The sequence below is a fragment of the Aythya fuligula genome, chromosome 9 (genome assembly GCF_009819795.1).
Source record: "Aythya fuligula isolate bAytFul2 chromosome 9, bAytFul2.pri, whole genome shotgun sequence".
NCBI lineage: Eukaryota > Metazoa > Chordata > Aves > Anseriformes > Anatidae > Aythya > Aythya fuligula.
In genome coordinates, this window is record NC_045567.1 from 15215376 (window position 1) to 15229476 (window position 14101).

At 50.2% G+C, this 14101-nt stretch overlaps 1 protein-coding gene across 2 annotated transcripts in view; it reads right to left on the reverse strand.

The window, feature by feature from the left end:
- Positions 1-8756: 8756 nt before the first annotated feature.
- Positions 8757-14101, reverse strand: part of TP63 (tumor protein p63) — a 169709-nt gene continuing 164364 nt past the window's right edge. For both annotated transcript variants that reach the window (XM_032193289.1, XM_032193290.1), the window contains 4 exons: positions 12272-12429; positions 11304-11448; positions 10311-10404; positions 8757-9056 (listed from right to left, as the gene is read on the reverse strand). In XM_032193289.1, the coding sequence (XP_032049180.1) occupies positions 8760-9056; positions 10311-10404; positions 11304-11448; positions 12272-12429 (694 nt within the window). In that variant the 3' untranslated portion in view covers positions 8757-8759. The remainder of the gene's footprint in view (positions 9057-10310; positions 10405-11303; positions 11449-12271; positions 12430-14101) is intronic.

Consider the following 14101-nt stretch of genomic DNA (forward strand, 5'->3'; position numbering starts at 1 on the left):
ACATTATAATAGAAGAAACCGTCTTGATGCCCGGAGGACTTTATGCTGGAAGGAAGCTTTTCTGAAGGAGAGCAAAGTAAGGTCGTTGTGCCCTCAGCAACAGGCAGGCGCGGCCACAGGCTGCTCCCACCCAAACTAAGCCCTGCTCAGGGCTTAGCAAGGAGGTTGTGGCTTTGGGGGTGAGGTTAGAGCCAAAACTCCAGCAGGGAAGGGATCGGCTCATGCGCACCAACGCTCAGGGCTGCTTGTTTGTTGGAGTGCAGGAGCCCTGCATCACCTTCAGAGGGCCAAACACAGGGAGAGGTGCTGGGCTCCGTGCCACCGGCACCTCACCATGTGTTGGATGTGACCCTCCAGCTCCTGTTTGGGTGAAGGACACCCCCATGACAACCCTGGTGAGTACCGTCAGGTTGGCATCTCCTCCCCAGGCTCAGCACAGGCTGCTTGACCATGTCCTTGGCACAACGGGTGGATGCATTTATCTCGCATTTCTCCATGACGCATGGATAATTTGATGCAATTGTGCATCCACCCACACCTTTAATTAATCAAAGAGATTTTTTTTTTCTTCTTTTTTTCACGTAGGGCTGTGCAATATTTTGTTTCCTAACAGCCCTGCTCCAGAGGACTGGGATCTGTTGTAACATTTCTTACCCAATTGCAGCGCTGAGGGCTATGCAGCCAAGAATTTGGATCACATGTGTAGAAATCTTCAGCATTGTCTCCAGAGGCGATTTCCAAGGAATCAGAAGCCAAATGAATCAGAAGCTCACAGAAGAACTGGGGGGGAGGGGGGGGAACACAACAAAAATCAACCAACCAAAAAATAATAATAATCAGGCAAAAGCAACTTCAGGATGAAAATGGGAAGAAGTCAGCAGGTGCCCTGGGATGATGTTGAGGAAGGCCGGGAAAAAATGGAGGAAATCAGAGGCTCTCCTGGAAAATTGGAAAACACTGCTCTAGGGCATATCTCAAACCCGTTCTAAGGGATCTCCCCAGCAGCTTCCCTTTCAGAGCTGCTCATCTTGCAGCTGCTGATGGGGCACAGAAAAGTGCAGCCATGGACAGAAGATGGCCAGGTATGACAGCACTAGGAAATGCTCAGACTGAAGGCTGAGAAGCTGAAAATAAACGCCTGACATCTGCATGTCCTCACCTTGCAGCTGAGCAGCCAGCTCACACCGTTGCGCGCACCGGAGTGGTTTGGGCACCCTTCCCTTGAGTCTCCCTGTGGGCCACAGGAGGGACCTGGAGGCCAGGGCACAGTTGAGCAAGGGGAGCACCTTGGTGAGAGCAAGGAGCCCATGTGAGCTGAGCACCAGATCCTGCAGGAGCACTGCCAGTACATCCTCTCCATGTAAAACACCCCCATAGCAAAGCCCTGCGCTGCGGTGGGCACCTACCCGCTGCTGGGAGCTGCGCTCACGTTTGCCCCCAGCCCTCCCAAAATCTCATACGGTTCCAAAACAGGCAAGGTGAGCTTCTAAAGCACGCGCCAGCAAACTGAGCCAGAGCCAGCAACCCCAGCGGGGAGCCCCGGGGGGGAGGCAGCACCCCGCGGAGCCGTGCAGGTGCACAGTGGGGTGCTGGGTGCCGCGGGCGGGTGGGCCCTGGCGGGGTGCCGGGCTCCCCACCCAGACTGGCTCAGCTGGCTCCTGCGGTGGCGTGGGAGCCCCGAGCCGGCCGCCGGTGCTGCAGCCAGGTGCTGCAGTGGGAGTTCCTGGCTGCGGCGTGCGCTCGCTGCAAAATAGCTGGTGGTGTTTTCTCAGCTGGAGGAGATGCGTATCGCTGGGGCAGTGAGGACTTTTTTGCATTTTGCAGCCGAGGTGCTGTGTGCATGGAGGGAAGGTGGAGCACGTCTTGCCCTCGGGCCAGGCACGCAGGGTGCTACTGCAGGCTGGCCGAGGCTGCGGGGTGATGCTGCACCAGGGAGCCACGCGGGGCTGCTTCCCTCCAGCCAGCCTCCCGGGGTGTGTGAGCTCTGGCTCCAGAGGCAGCTCCACGCAGAGGTTTTTGTCAAGCCAGGGCACAGCTTTAGCCTTTTGGCACCCAAGATCTGCCCGGGGTGAGGGCATTTGGCCCTGCTGCTTTGGCCGGGGACAGCTTCATGGCTTCGCCTTCTGCCTTTCCCACTGGTGCCGGTGCTGCCTGGCATGGGCACTGCTCTGGGGGATCCCTGGGTGCACAGCAAAGGGAAGGAGAGCAGCACCTTTCCCCAGATGCAGCTACAAGAAATGCTGCTCCAAAACCCCCACAGGTCACTCGTTTATCCAAGCCATGCAAAATGAATATCCAAGAGGCACCGAAACAGCTGCCGCGCATGGGATGGGTTTTGTGTGTGTCAAAATTAAAAATAATAATAATAATAATAATAATAAAAATGCAGTTCTGCAAAACTCGGCCACGCTTCTCGCAGAGGAGCAGCCCGGGGGGGGGCACAGCGGCTCCGAGGTGGGGGCTGCAGCCCCGTCCGTGCTGCTGCGGCCCCGGGGAGCCCGGAGCGCGGCCCCGGCAGAGGGCAGTGGTGCCCGCCCGCTGCGCTCCGCTCGTCTCGGAGGAAGCCCCTGCGACAAAGGAGCCGAGGAATGCGGGAGCGAGCTCCCCTCGTCTCTCTCTCTCTCTCTCTCTCTCTCTCTCTTTTTTTTTTTTTTCTATTTAATTAAAAAAAAAAATATATATATATTTTCACTTCTGCTGCTAGATATTCATTTCGAGAGTACTGGCTGTAAAAATAGAATAGGAAAAGCACCAGCTCTTACCCAGGTCTCCCAATATTTTTTTCTATTTTTTTTTCTCTATTTTTTCCTTTTCAGCTCCTGCACCAGTTTCTTCTCTGCACGTGGAGCCCTGCAGCCAGCTGCTTGCCTGGCACACAACTCTGCCGTGGAAGCTTCTCTGGCAGAGCAGCCCCGAGCCTTAGGAACCCAGCAAAGCTGATTGCAGGGACAGAGCCATCCTGCTTAATATTAACAAACAAACTTCGTCTTCCCTTGACCTTTATGCAGGCAATAATGAGACCACATCTTCCAGGGCATGATTCAGAGTGGGAAGCTAATATGCTCTGAATGGCTCCCCGGGGACTTTCTTGCCACTGATGATGCAGGGAGCCTAATCTCCTACCCTAGGCAGTTGGGAGAGACAATGTAAGCATCTCCCTTGTATGCTGTAATGGTTGGTATCAGCCCAGCTGCCTGTGAGTAATTGCTGAGCATGCCAGAAGGCACCCACCTCATGTTAGAGCACGCATCCCCACCATCGGGGGAAGTGGCACAGCCAAAAAAGCCGCTGGCTGCAGTGCCTGTGTTGGTGCTGAATGCAAAGAGCTGTGCACTGCAGTGGAAGTGAGAAAAAAAACACAGATGAATGCTGCATGAAGACCCTCCCCAAAAACTTAGAGCTTTCAGGCCAAAATCCAGATGCCCGTGGGCTGTGTTGGGTGTTGCTGGGTGAGTGGGGTGATGCCCTTTGGCTTCGGTGCTGCAGGCACCCGGTGGCTGCACGCTGGCCCCAGGCTGTCCTGTGGTGCTCACCATGTCCCAGGGGCAGGCAGATGCAGCCCCCCCAAGCTGTGTGTCTCCTGCCCCTTCCCCTCCCACCCCCCAGCAGCTTTTCCTTTACTCTCCCCCAGTCGCAGGCATCTGGCTTGCTTCATGCAGGCAGAGCCGACGGCTCCTGAAACACAATGCACGAGTCTGTGGGAGTGTTTACAAGGAAGTCAAAGCATTTTAACAAAACCAGCTGCCCCTTCCTCCCCCCAAAAAGGAATCGGACTGGCACACGTCTGTGGGGATCCCAATTGCCGATCTGGGGCAGCACCCGGCTATGCTCACCCAGCAGCAGGGCACAGCACGATGGGCAGCACCCACAGGCAGGCACAGGGGGCTGTGGAGAGGATCCAGGCCCCACTACCAGAAACACATGCATGTAAACACACACAGGTACACAAAGCCAAAACCACCCAGGCCCACAGAGCTGATATTAATGGCTTGTGCTCAAGGGATAACATATCTAACCCAGAGAGCATGAGCATACAAAGAAGAGGGACCAATGGGACAGCAAAGTTGCAGCAAAGGGTAACTGCCATATACCTGAGTAAAATATTGGCACTTCATTCCTAAGGAAGCAAGCTGGGAGAAGGCTGAACTAGTCCTTGCTGACAGAATATATCTTTTCCTTCACATTCATCTGACCTTCACAGCCAATGTACCCGAGCCTCAACAAAACGGCTCCAAAACTCCAGCCTCCTCTCTCTGCTGTGTGCTCGGGAAGTCAATTCCCTGTTCTCATGGATCACAGAGAGCCAGAACATCCCAGGCCTCAGGCTCTACTCCAGCCTGGCTGCCAGGCGAGGCTGTAGGGCCCAAACTAGCTAGCTTCAGTGTGCTTAGGAAACTTCATACCTGCATATGAGTTATCTCATTATCCAAAGACAAAATTCCAACAGGAAGATGTGGAGGATGAAAGGGAGAGCATTAGCTTTGGATTCCTCTGCACCAAAACCATTGCTCTCGTATAAGCAACGCAGAAGTTTCTAATCTAGCGATGGTTCACAGCAGACAGCTATTGCAATCATCAGCAAACATGTTTCAAGCCTATCTGGTTAATGGAAACTGAAATCTTATTTTACCTGATTCAGTTTGCTCATCTAGAGGCAAGGAGCCCATCAGCTGAAACAGCAAGTTCTGGCAGTCATCGCAGCAGCACTTCTCTCTTTGAGGGCAGCATATTAGTTTTCAATAGCACATTCAAGCAATCCCTGCCTATCCAAGTGGAATAAGGGCAATGATGCCTCCAGCTAGCGATAGCCAGAGACAAGAGCTTCTCTAAGCCTTTGGCCAAAGGGAAAAGCAGCAGTGACCAGAACCAAAGAATTCAGGCAGGCATTCCCTGCCTTAATGGTCAATGTGAAAGTAACTCCCAAGAGAAGCGATGGCATTTTCCTCTTTTAAGATGAGTTTTTCCCTGACCTTTTGGTGCCTTCCTGAGCCCTTTCCTCCAGCCACAACCTCAGGAAAGCTGTAGGAGGCAGACATGGTTTTATACAGAAACCACTGATGAAGCTGGGCCATTAAGGTGATAGCCCATCAGACTGAAGCAGTATCAGGAGGAACCAATATACAAAGAAAAAAGCAAAAGGTAGAAGAGAAGATGAATGTAGTGATGCATGAGGTCTTTGATGTAAGCTAGGCATGAAGGACAAGCATCCCCAAACTCCAAGGGTGGTGCTGGATGTGGCAGTGCGAGGCTATTTCACAAACGGAGAGTAGGGAAAAGGGTAGTACTGCCCCTGCTTGTCCAAAGCCCAAATTCTCTTCTCCCCACCCCACGGGCACACAGCCTTGCCATGTTTGAGGAGGATTTTGAATATAAAGCATTTCCCCATACCCTGCTCAAAAACAGAATAAAGGCTGAAAGGGGAAAAAAAAAAAAAAAAAAAAAAGGAACTATGCAAATAATCCACAAGCCAGAAGCCTCTACCTTTCAGGGAAAGGCCTACAGGGGTCAACCATGCAATGTGCCAGAAACATGACAGATGTGGATGTGGTGACGCTTCGTAACACGCCCATGCAACATGGATGATACAGAAATATGAAAGGTCTCCCTGTTGAATGGGAAAGGTTTTTTAATAAACAAGAAGTGGATGCCTGAATTTCTTGCTTCAGCTATCTCAATTTTAATGGTGAACATGAAGCCAGCTCTCAAGGGAAGTACACAGAGAGGGGATTTTCCCTCTCCCCAGTCTTTGCAGAAAGACAGACTGAGTGTGCAACTTAATGGACCTAAGGTGGGACTGCATGAAATTTAACAGCCACTGAAACAGCTGCAGGTCACATCAGCCAAACCACCACCTCCTCAGCCTCTGTGTTGGGTCAAGGTACAGCTGCAAAAGAAGTGACTGGTGAGCATCTAAGGGGATTAGACAAACACACACATATGCAGAGGTGACGCTAGGCCCCGCTGCTCAGAGGAATAAGCAGCAGCACAGGCTCCTGCTCATTTCCAAGGCGGCGCACAGGCAAGAAAGGAAGCTGTTCGGGAATTCAGCATCATTTTCAGTCCGGCTTTTATTTTCATCGACTTCAACAACAGGGTGTTCCAAAACACACACAAATCCTGGTGCAGGCAACACTGTCATTGCTACAAGCATCGGTAGATCCTCAGCTCAATTAACCCACGGGCTTTGATGTATCAAAACAAAACAACAACAACAAAAATAATCACAGCTCTACAGGGGAGGGTAAAAGCTACAGCTGTTCAAACTCACGTGAAGATCCCAGTTACACATAAGTGCACTCCGTAGTGGTATACAGTGGAAAGAAGGTTTTCACAGCATATATTTTAGTCACTAGTGATGTAGCAGAAAAGCTCCATCTTACTGCTGATTTGAAAAGCAGATACTAATGTTCTTGCGCCCAGACTCTGGGCACGGCATTAACTGCATTAACCTTGGTAGTCAGAAGCTTCCTAGTTCCTAGAACGAAGGTCATGAAGGCATCAATATTTGTACAGTACTGAAGCAGCTCAGAAGGATTACACAATGGAGATGCAAAACCACGGAGGTGAGAAGGGCACAACCCAGCTCACCTCCAGGACCTTGCAGAGTACCCGCACTAACACTTTCCCCACGCTAACACTGCCCTGCTGAATGAATTCTTGCATTGAGTCAAGAGCAGGCTGACTCGCTCCTTTTGTAGCATACTAGAATGAAAAAAAAAAAAAAAGACATAGTAAGTTTTCACACTGAGCATGTTAAATACTTTGAAATCTAGGACGCTGCTCTTTGAAGTGTTACAAAACAAAATGATAAAACAGGCTTTTGGTACCTGCCCCCTCCCCTCAACTGCAAAGTAACACGGGAATCTCAGTATGAAAAAATACAAATATATTTGTCCAGTGACGACGCCATTTGTTACACAGTATACGGTAAGCATTCTGCATAAAAACAATAATTAAAAAAACAGAAAAACAAAAAACATTTTAACGTGGTTCTGTCAGACCCAGTAGCCCAAGAAGAAATAAAAATTGGCATGTTATGCTGTAGGAAACAAAAATTACACATACAAAAAAATATATATACAAACTTTACAAGGTAACCATCTTACATTACCGCTCAGAGCTATCCAAAATAGGCTTGCACAGTTACCTAAAGGCAGTCTTTGAATGCAACCTGGCACAATGGACAGATGGAGGAGGATGCTAACAGTGTCGATTATGTGAAATAAGAGGCACACAGCAGGGCCCAGAAGACAGCCACTGCATTGAAACAAGATTATTTGGTTGTAGCAAGGTAGGATGACAAGTCCTTTAAAAGCTGCTTCTTCCATCTTTCTCCAGTAAAAAAACAAAGCCAGGCTTACTGTTAACAGCAAAAGCCAACCTGAAAGCAGCAGTCCTGAGCCAAGCCCCTTGCTTTAGTTTTTCCAGTCACACTACCTTGGCCAACATAAATGTGAAAATGTTCAGTTACTTGTCCACAGTATCACTGGCAGTCAGAGGAAATGCCTCAGAGCACAGCTGCTGTTCAACCAATGAAGAAAAAATAACAGAAAAATCATTTTTTTCATGTAAACAGGACTTCTGCAGTAGCAACACTCATACTACCACAGAACTGGTGTTTGTTCTGAGGCTGCTGGAAAACGCGTATTACGTATATTTTTTACTCTGCACTTTTTGTTGCTCATTATTTAGTCTATAGTCCCCAGCAACAAAATAACACATTCCAGGCTACTACAGGCATGTCTAAAGACAGCTCTACTTTAATTAACCAATCTAACAGTCTAAATAAAGAATTGCCCGTGTTCTGGGTAGCTGAAGCCCTACAAATCAGTGTGCAGCTCCCAGTAAGTCCTCTGGTCAGAAGACAGGCAGGCAAACCCTTGTGCTAAACTAACCAGGCGGCATATGTGGCAAAGCCTAATTCTCTAGCTTAAGTTTCAGTAGTAGTACAGAGTGGCTAATGTTGGGTGGGGGACAAGAGTCAGAATTACTGACAAGTGTCAGAATTACTTATGGCTGTATCGGCATTTATATCCTGACCAAAGCAAACCAGGATATACAAGTAGAGCGTACATTCAAAATGAGAAGAGAAACCAGGTTTGTTTTTCCCCTATAGAATGCAAAGGAAAAGGAAAAAGAGGGTTGCAGGTGGCCATAAGCTCTGGCCTGTCCAGCAAAGTGCATGTGCTGTCTCCGCTGGAGAATAGTACACATGAACAGAGCGCTCAGCTCTGGGGGAAGAGGCTGTTTAAGTGCAACATTCAGCAGACCAATTCCCATTTGTTTTTCAGATGAACTGTTGGTTTGGTGGCTTTGGGTATTGATTTTTACTTTTTTGGTTTTGGCTTTAAAAAAATGTTTAAACCTTCCTGCTTTTCAAAGTGGGATTGCTGGATGAGAGAGAGTTTGCAGGTCAGGACACCCACAAGGCGTGTGAGGATTCAAAAAGTCAAGAAAAGAAGCCCTCTCCCCAAAGGAAAACATGAAACAAGGACAACGCCTTCTCGAGAAGGCCAACGGCTTTCAAGGAAACGCCACCCGCCTTCCCCCTTCGCTCAGCTCCTCCTCTTGCAAGAGCTGGGGTGGAGGCTGCGGTCCAGGAGCATGGCCTGGACAGCGCCAAGGGCATAACTAGCACGAGCGAGCAAGGAGGCTCCCTCCGCCCTTCGTCCGGGGGTGCAGTACCAAGCAGAAGGGAAGACAAAACGAAGGGCTGAGCAGTTTGTGGCTGAGGCGGGGCGGAGCGGGGTCTGCGGAGCTCACTCCCCTTCCTCCTTGATGCGTTGCTGTTTGTTGCGCCGGGCATCCATGTCGAAGTTGAAGTCGTTCCACTCGTCGCGGGGTGGGAAGGAAATGGTCTGCCGGAGCGTGAAACGGACCGCGTCGATGACCCGCTCCCCACGGGTCTCGCTGGAGCCCACGCTGACAGTGGAGGCGCCGCTGGGGGTACGCAGGAGGTGGGGAGGGGAGGAGAAGTCATGGAGCTGCCGGTGGTCCAGGATGCCCTTCCAGATGGCATGGCGGAACTGCTCCGGGATCTTGAGGCTCACCAGATCCTGCAAGGCAAGGAACAGGGCTTAACAGGGCAATCCCTGGGCAATCCAGGGGGTCTGGGCTCCGGTAGAAGCAGCCTCTGGGCCACCCTGCAAATGCTTAATTATTAACCCACGGTGGCTGTGATGCACTATGGAAGACAAGCCACTGATCCACTGATCCTGCAGGTGGTGGTTCACTGGCTCACCACTCCTGAACAAGTATGTGTAGCTGAGAGGCAGCAAGGACTGATGACACAAGGTCCCTTTGGAAGTGACACATTCATGCATAAGATATGATGACCTATGATGAAGCTAGAAGTTTAACTGGACTGCAAGGCCTCCAAAACTCCTTTGAAGAGTTCTACTGGTTGTCTGTGGTGGGGGATGCTGGACTGCAGAAGTTCAACAGCTTTGAAAAGTTCACTGTTCATTTCAAAGCCTGCAAGAGGATTTTAGAATTAAAGTTTGGGCTCCAATATTCAAAGCTCTGGGTCTGACTCTACAGAAACTGCCTAGATGACTTGAACAAAAGTTTAAGACAGAAACCTAAGCTTAAAACATTTGGATTTTGAGGCCCCATCAACCTCTGCGGGTACTGTACTCGAGGGCAGCCTTACCTAACTCTGGGAAATGTGACATTGGCTTTTGAAAACAAGTTAGCATCCAGCTTTGGTTAATTTGGGTCAGCTTTTCTAATTAGAGCATCAGCAGAAGGAAGGCAGCCCAGCCTAGGAAGCATCACAGCCTTGCAAAGTCTTGGGGCAGAAAAGGGAGGGCCAATCTCTGGAGAGCAGCAGCACAGGATAGGAGGAAGCAACCCTGCAGCAACAGCCATGCAAGAGAAAAGGCAGCTGGGCCGAGACATCAGTGGCAAGGGAAGATTGTTAAGGTAAGGCCAGAAAACAGAAGCAGGGAGGGGAAAAACGCAGACCACTTCTGGACAGCCTACTTGTCTGCAGGCGAGTGAGGTGTTTCAGAGGAGCATAAACTGAAACCAAGCCTTGCAGATTTAACAGGCGTGTGGGCTGGGGCCACTTTGGGGACTAAAAAGGACAGCAGTGGGGAGGGGGAGATGCACTTTCTCTGTGCCAGGCAAGGTAGTTACAACCACCAACTGGCACCGAGTCCAGCCTCTATACCTCCCGGTAAGTTTTCTGTGGTGTGCAACAGTCTTAAATCAAACTAATCACATAAAAAAATCCTGAGTCTGGATTTGACCTGTTTCTACAGCAGGGCCAAGACTGCAAACAAAGGAAATGGTGAGGAGTTACTTACATCCATGGAGTAATGCTCAATCTGATAGATGGTGGTCAGCCCCTGGGTCGTGAAATAATCCACACAGGATGAGCAGCCCAACCTCGCTAAGAAGCTGCAGAGGAGGAAGGAAGGAAGGAGAGAGAAAAAAGGATCACCCTGGCTGCAACAGCCCAAACCACAGAAAAACCAAACACTAAGCCAACCTGCAGCAACAGAAAATGAAGCTTTTACCCTTGGCTTGACCTCCTCCAAGACATCCCAGGCCAGCAAGCCACATCGCTGCCACACCAAACAAATGAGGGAGTCCTTCAAGCTTGGCTCCTAGTAGACAACCCTCATGGCAGCACCTTGCCTTAGCCGAAAGCTGGTGCTGCATCCCAGATGTCAGGGCAGGAAGGCTCCCAAAGACCTTCTTGCCAGATTGACCCAGAACGTAGCTGAGCCCATGGCAGCATGCCACATAGACAGAGGGCTTCACCAAGGCGGTTGGTCTGGGGCTCAGACACATCATGCACCCACAGTACTTCAAATCATCACGTTCCTCTCTAAGTATAAAGGATCGTGGGGAGCATTTTTCAACCTGTTTGACTTCATGGAGGGCAGACGAGCTGCATCTCTAGGGAGGCTGGTTGTACTTCTGACCCCAGCCACAGCTTGCTGCATGGCCACAGAAGAAAAAAATACAAGTGTCGGTAAAAAAAAAAAAAATAAATAAATCTGCAAGACTCCCTGACTTATTTCAGGGTGCCCTCTGCTCCACCAGTCCAGCAGATACTGTATCCCTTGGCTTTCTTGCAGTCCTACTGTCCCTGTTTCTCTCAGCTGCTCAGAGTTGGGGGGTTGAGGCTCAGGGCCCAGAGGGTGGCCCAGCCTCAGGCCTGCCGAAGCCCACTGGATGCAGAACTCCAGGAAAACGGGGTGAGGGACCTGGCAGGGGCTATTCAGGCTCCCGGCACGAGGCCTCTGCTCCCCATGGGTAGGAGATGTGCTGGGCAGCCTGCTCCTGCTCACCTGACAATGCTGCAGTCTGTGGGGTATGGAGGAGGGGGAGTGCAGTGGGACGTTGAAGGCATGGAGAGGGGAGGAGGCAGCGCCTGCGTGGGGCTGAGGCCATTCATGTCGCCGGTCATGGCCATGTGGGTGCCCATCATGGGAACTGGAGGAGAGAAGGAGGAGCACATTGTTACCGAGGCATCCCTGCACCTCGCCTCACCCCCAGCACAGCGCAGCCCACAACCCAAGCAGCCTTAAACCCTCACACAGAGGAAACTCACGAGGAATTTAAGGCAGGGCCCCAACGACTGCACAAGGACCAGATGACAGACAGTCCTGCAGGAGCTCTCCCCTTGCCGAAGCCACTGCTGGCAGCGCTGCCTCTGCATCACCTTCCCTTACAAACAGGCTCTGTAGAAACCTAAGCAAGCTGTGGGCATCTCATCTTTCCCTGCTGCAGGAAAGGAGCAGGACTGAGCCAGCAGAGTAACCCAATACAGAAGCCAAACAGCTTTGTTTTCAGAGACACTGAGCACCCGAAGGGGATCAGCAACAGGTGTGGGCGAGAGCCCAGTGCTTTTGAAATTAAAAAAAAGCAGCACTTCTTAGCCTCCAGAACCATGTCTGTCATCCTGGATTTACAGGGCTGCTGGGCACTCTTCAGCAGCCAGGAGGAAACAGGTTACAGAGCTGGGAGCTGCAGACGTTTCCTTTGAAACTAAGAAGCGTCTTAATTGAAATGAAAGAAAGTTTGCCAATGTTTCCATCTCCTCTGCTGGGAAGGTCTTTAAAGACAGACAACAGTGCAGCCAGCAAGATTTGCAGCGTGAAGGAGCTCTGTTCACCCCTGTGAGGCTCAGAGAAGGATGCTGAAGCCCGGAGAAGACTTGCCCTGTGGCACAACAGCACCTCAGAAATGTCCAGTCTCCTTCCCCAGACCAGCAAGGAGCATGCATGGAACAGAAGGAGGAGCAAGGGTTTCTTACTGTTGGTTCCCATGCCGTCAGGGATGGTGGTTGGGGTCAGGGCATTGCGCTGCTGGGGGTTAATTAGCTGGCTGACCGAGGGCAGCTTGTTCATGCTGTTCATTTTGCTGAGTGGCGGCGAGTTGGAGCCATAGGACGACTGTGACTGCATGGAGGTCCTGCAAAGCAAGGAGATGTTACAACAGGAGTCACAGCATTTGATTAACAGTGCACATCCAAGGGGATACACATTTTGTTTGTAGCAGGGTGAGGTCCTGCTAGCAAAGTCACTGACACTGTGGGAATGCTGTAGCTAAAGATCATCAGTGAGAGTTAACATGAACTAAGCATTTTCCCCACATATTCTAGGAATTTAAAGAAAAAACGGTGCAATGCTAAAGAAAAAGGGCAGCTTTGCTTTTGGCTCAGATTTTGTATTTAAAGAAAAGTTTCTACATTACCTTTTCAGTTGAAGAAAACATACCCAAAGCCACCACACAGCTGCCAGAGCTTGGAAAAATGTTTTTCAAGCTCTCTTTGTGGTCAAATGCTTTTTTCCTAAGAACAAGAACTAAAAAAAGGAAAAAAAAAAAAAAAAAAAAAGCTATCTCAAACCATCCTAACTACCCCTAAATCTGACGGCAGTAGCATTTTTAGATCAAGACACATTTATCACCTTGGTTCCTCCAAAATTCAGTTTTTCATGTAATCAGGCTGTTATCATGTCTATATAAAACCAGAAGACAGACTCCATACACCTTAGGGAATGGACACCTAGATGCAACTTTTGTTGGCATTAAAAAACCTGGTATCCAGACCTCCAGACCCCACAGGCTGCTTGCAGAGAGTATCAGATTCCTGTAACTTTCCAACAACACCGTTGACCTCCCTCAAGTCCAGACAACCCCCAGCTCCATCCCGCATAACCCCAAACTGGGCCAGAGACTTGCTGGCAAGCTCATCCCTACCCAGCCCCAATGGTCCCAGCTGCAATCCCACCTCGTAAGCGATCCGGAGCATGAAAACCGGGCTGCTTCTGAACGGCAGCCCAGCTCCGAGCTCAAGTTACGGCTGCGGCATCTCATTTGGAGTGGGGTCTTAGTCGGAATATGCAGAACACGACCATTAGAGCAGGCCCAACAGCACGCTTGGCAGGGCGCTGCTGGGCCGCAGGAGAGCAGGTTCTCTCTCTGCACACCAAGGGAGCTCACAAGACTGGGCAAAGACGCTCAGGAAGCGGGCACGCTTCCCAAACACGACATAACCCTCGCACAAACCTCCTTGCTGGGCTTGCAAGGAGCCCAGCGCCCATCTGGCCATACCAGAGTGACCCCATGGTGAGTGAGAAAGGGCACATTCCCATCTGATTCCCCATTGAGAAACTCGTTTGTCTGGGTCTAACTGGCTACGCCAATTCCTGGGAACTGGCTCTCCTTCTATGCAAAGGGAATAGTTATTAAAATAAGCAAAGTGTAAAGGAAAGAAAAGGCTTATTCTTGGGTAATTTATTAAAACCTTCAGCACTCAAGGTCAAGTTCCATACAATTACATCGTCTCCAGCTTCCTGCACTTTTTAAAACTTGTAACGTTGGGTGGAGAAACATCTATGCTAACAGGCTTGAATATCTAAGGCCCTGAAGAAATGTTACTTAATTACACAATTACAGGAGGTGCAGAAGGGTGTGAACTGTCCTTTGGCAGTGAAGATGCAGGACAAGATCCAGCAAACTTCATAGACTCAAGGAAGTGGAAAGCAGAAGCAGCTTCGCAAATTAATATTAATGATGGCAGCAACTCCCAGGGGGAAGTGAAACTGAGCCACGAAGTTCAGGCCCAGCTTTTCAGAACGAA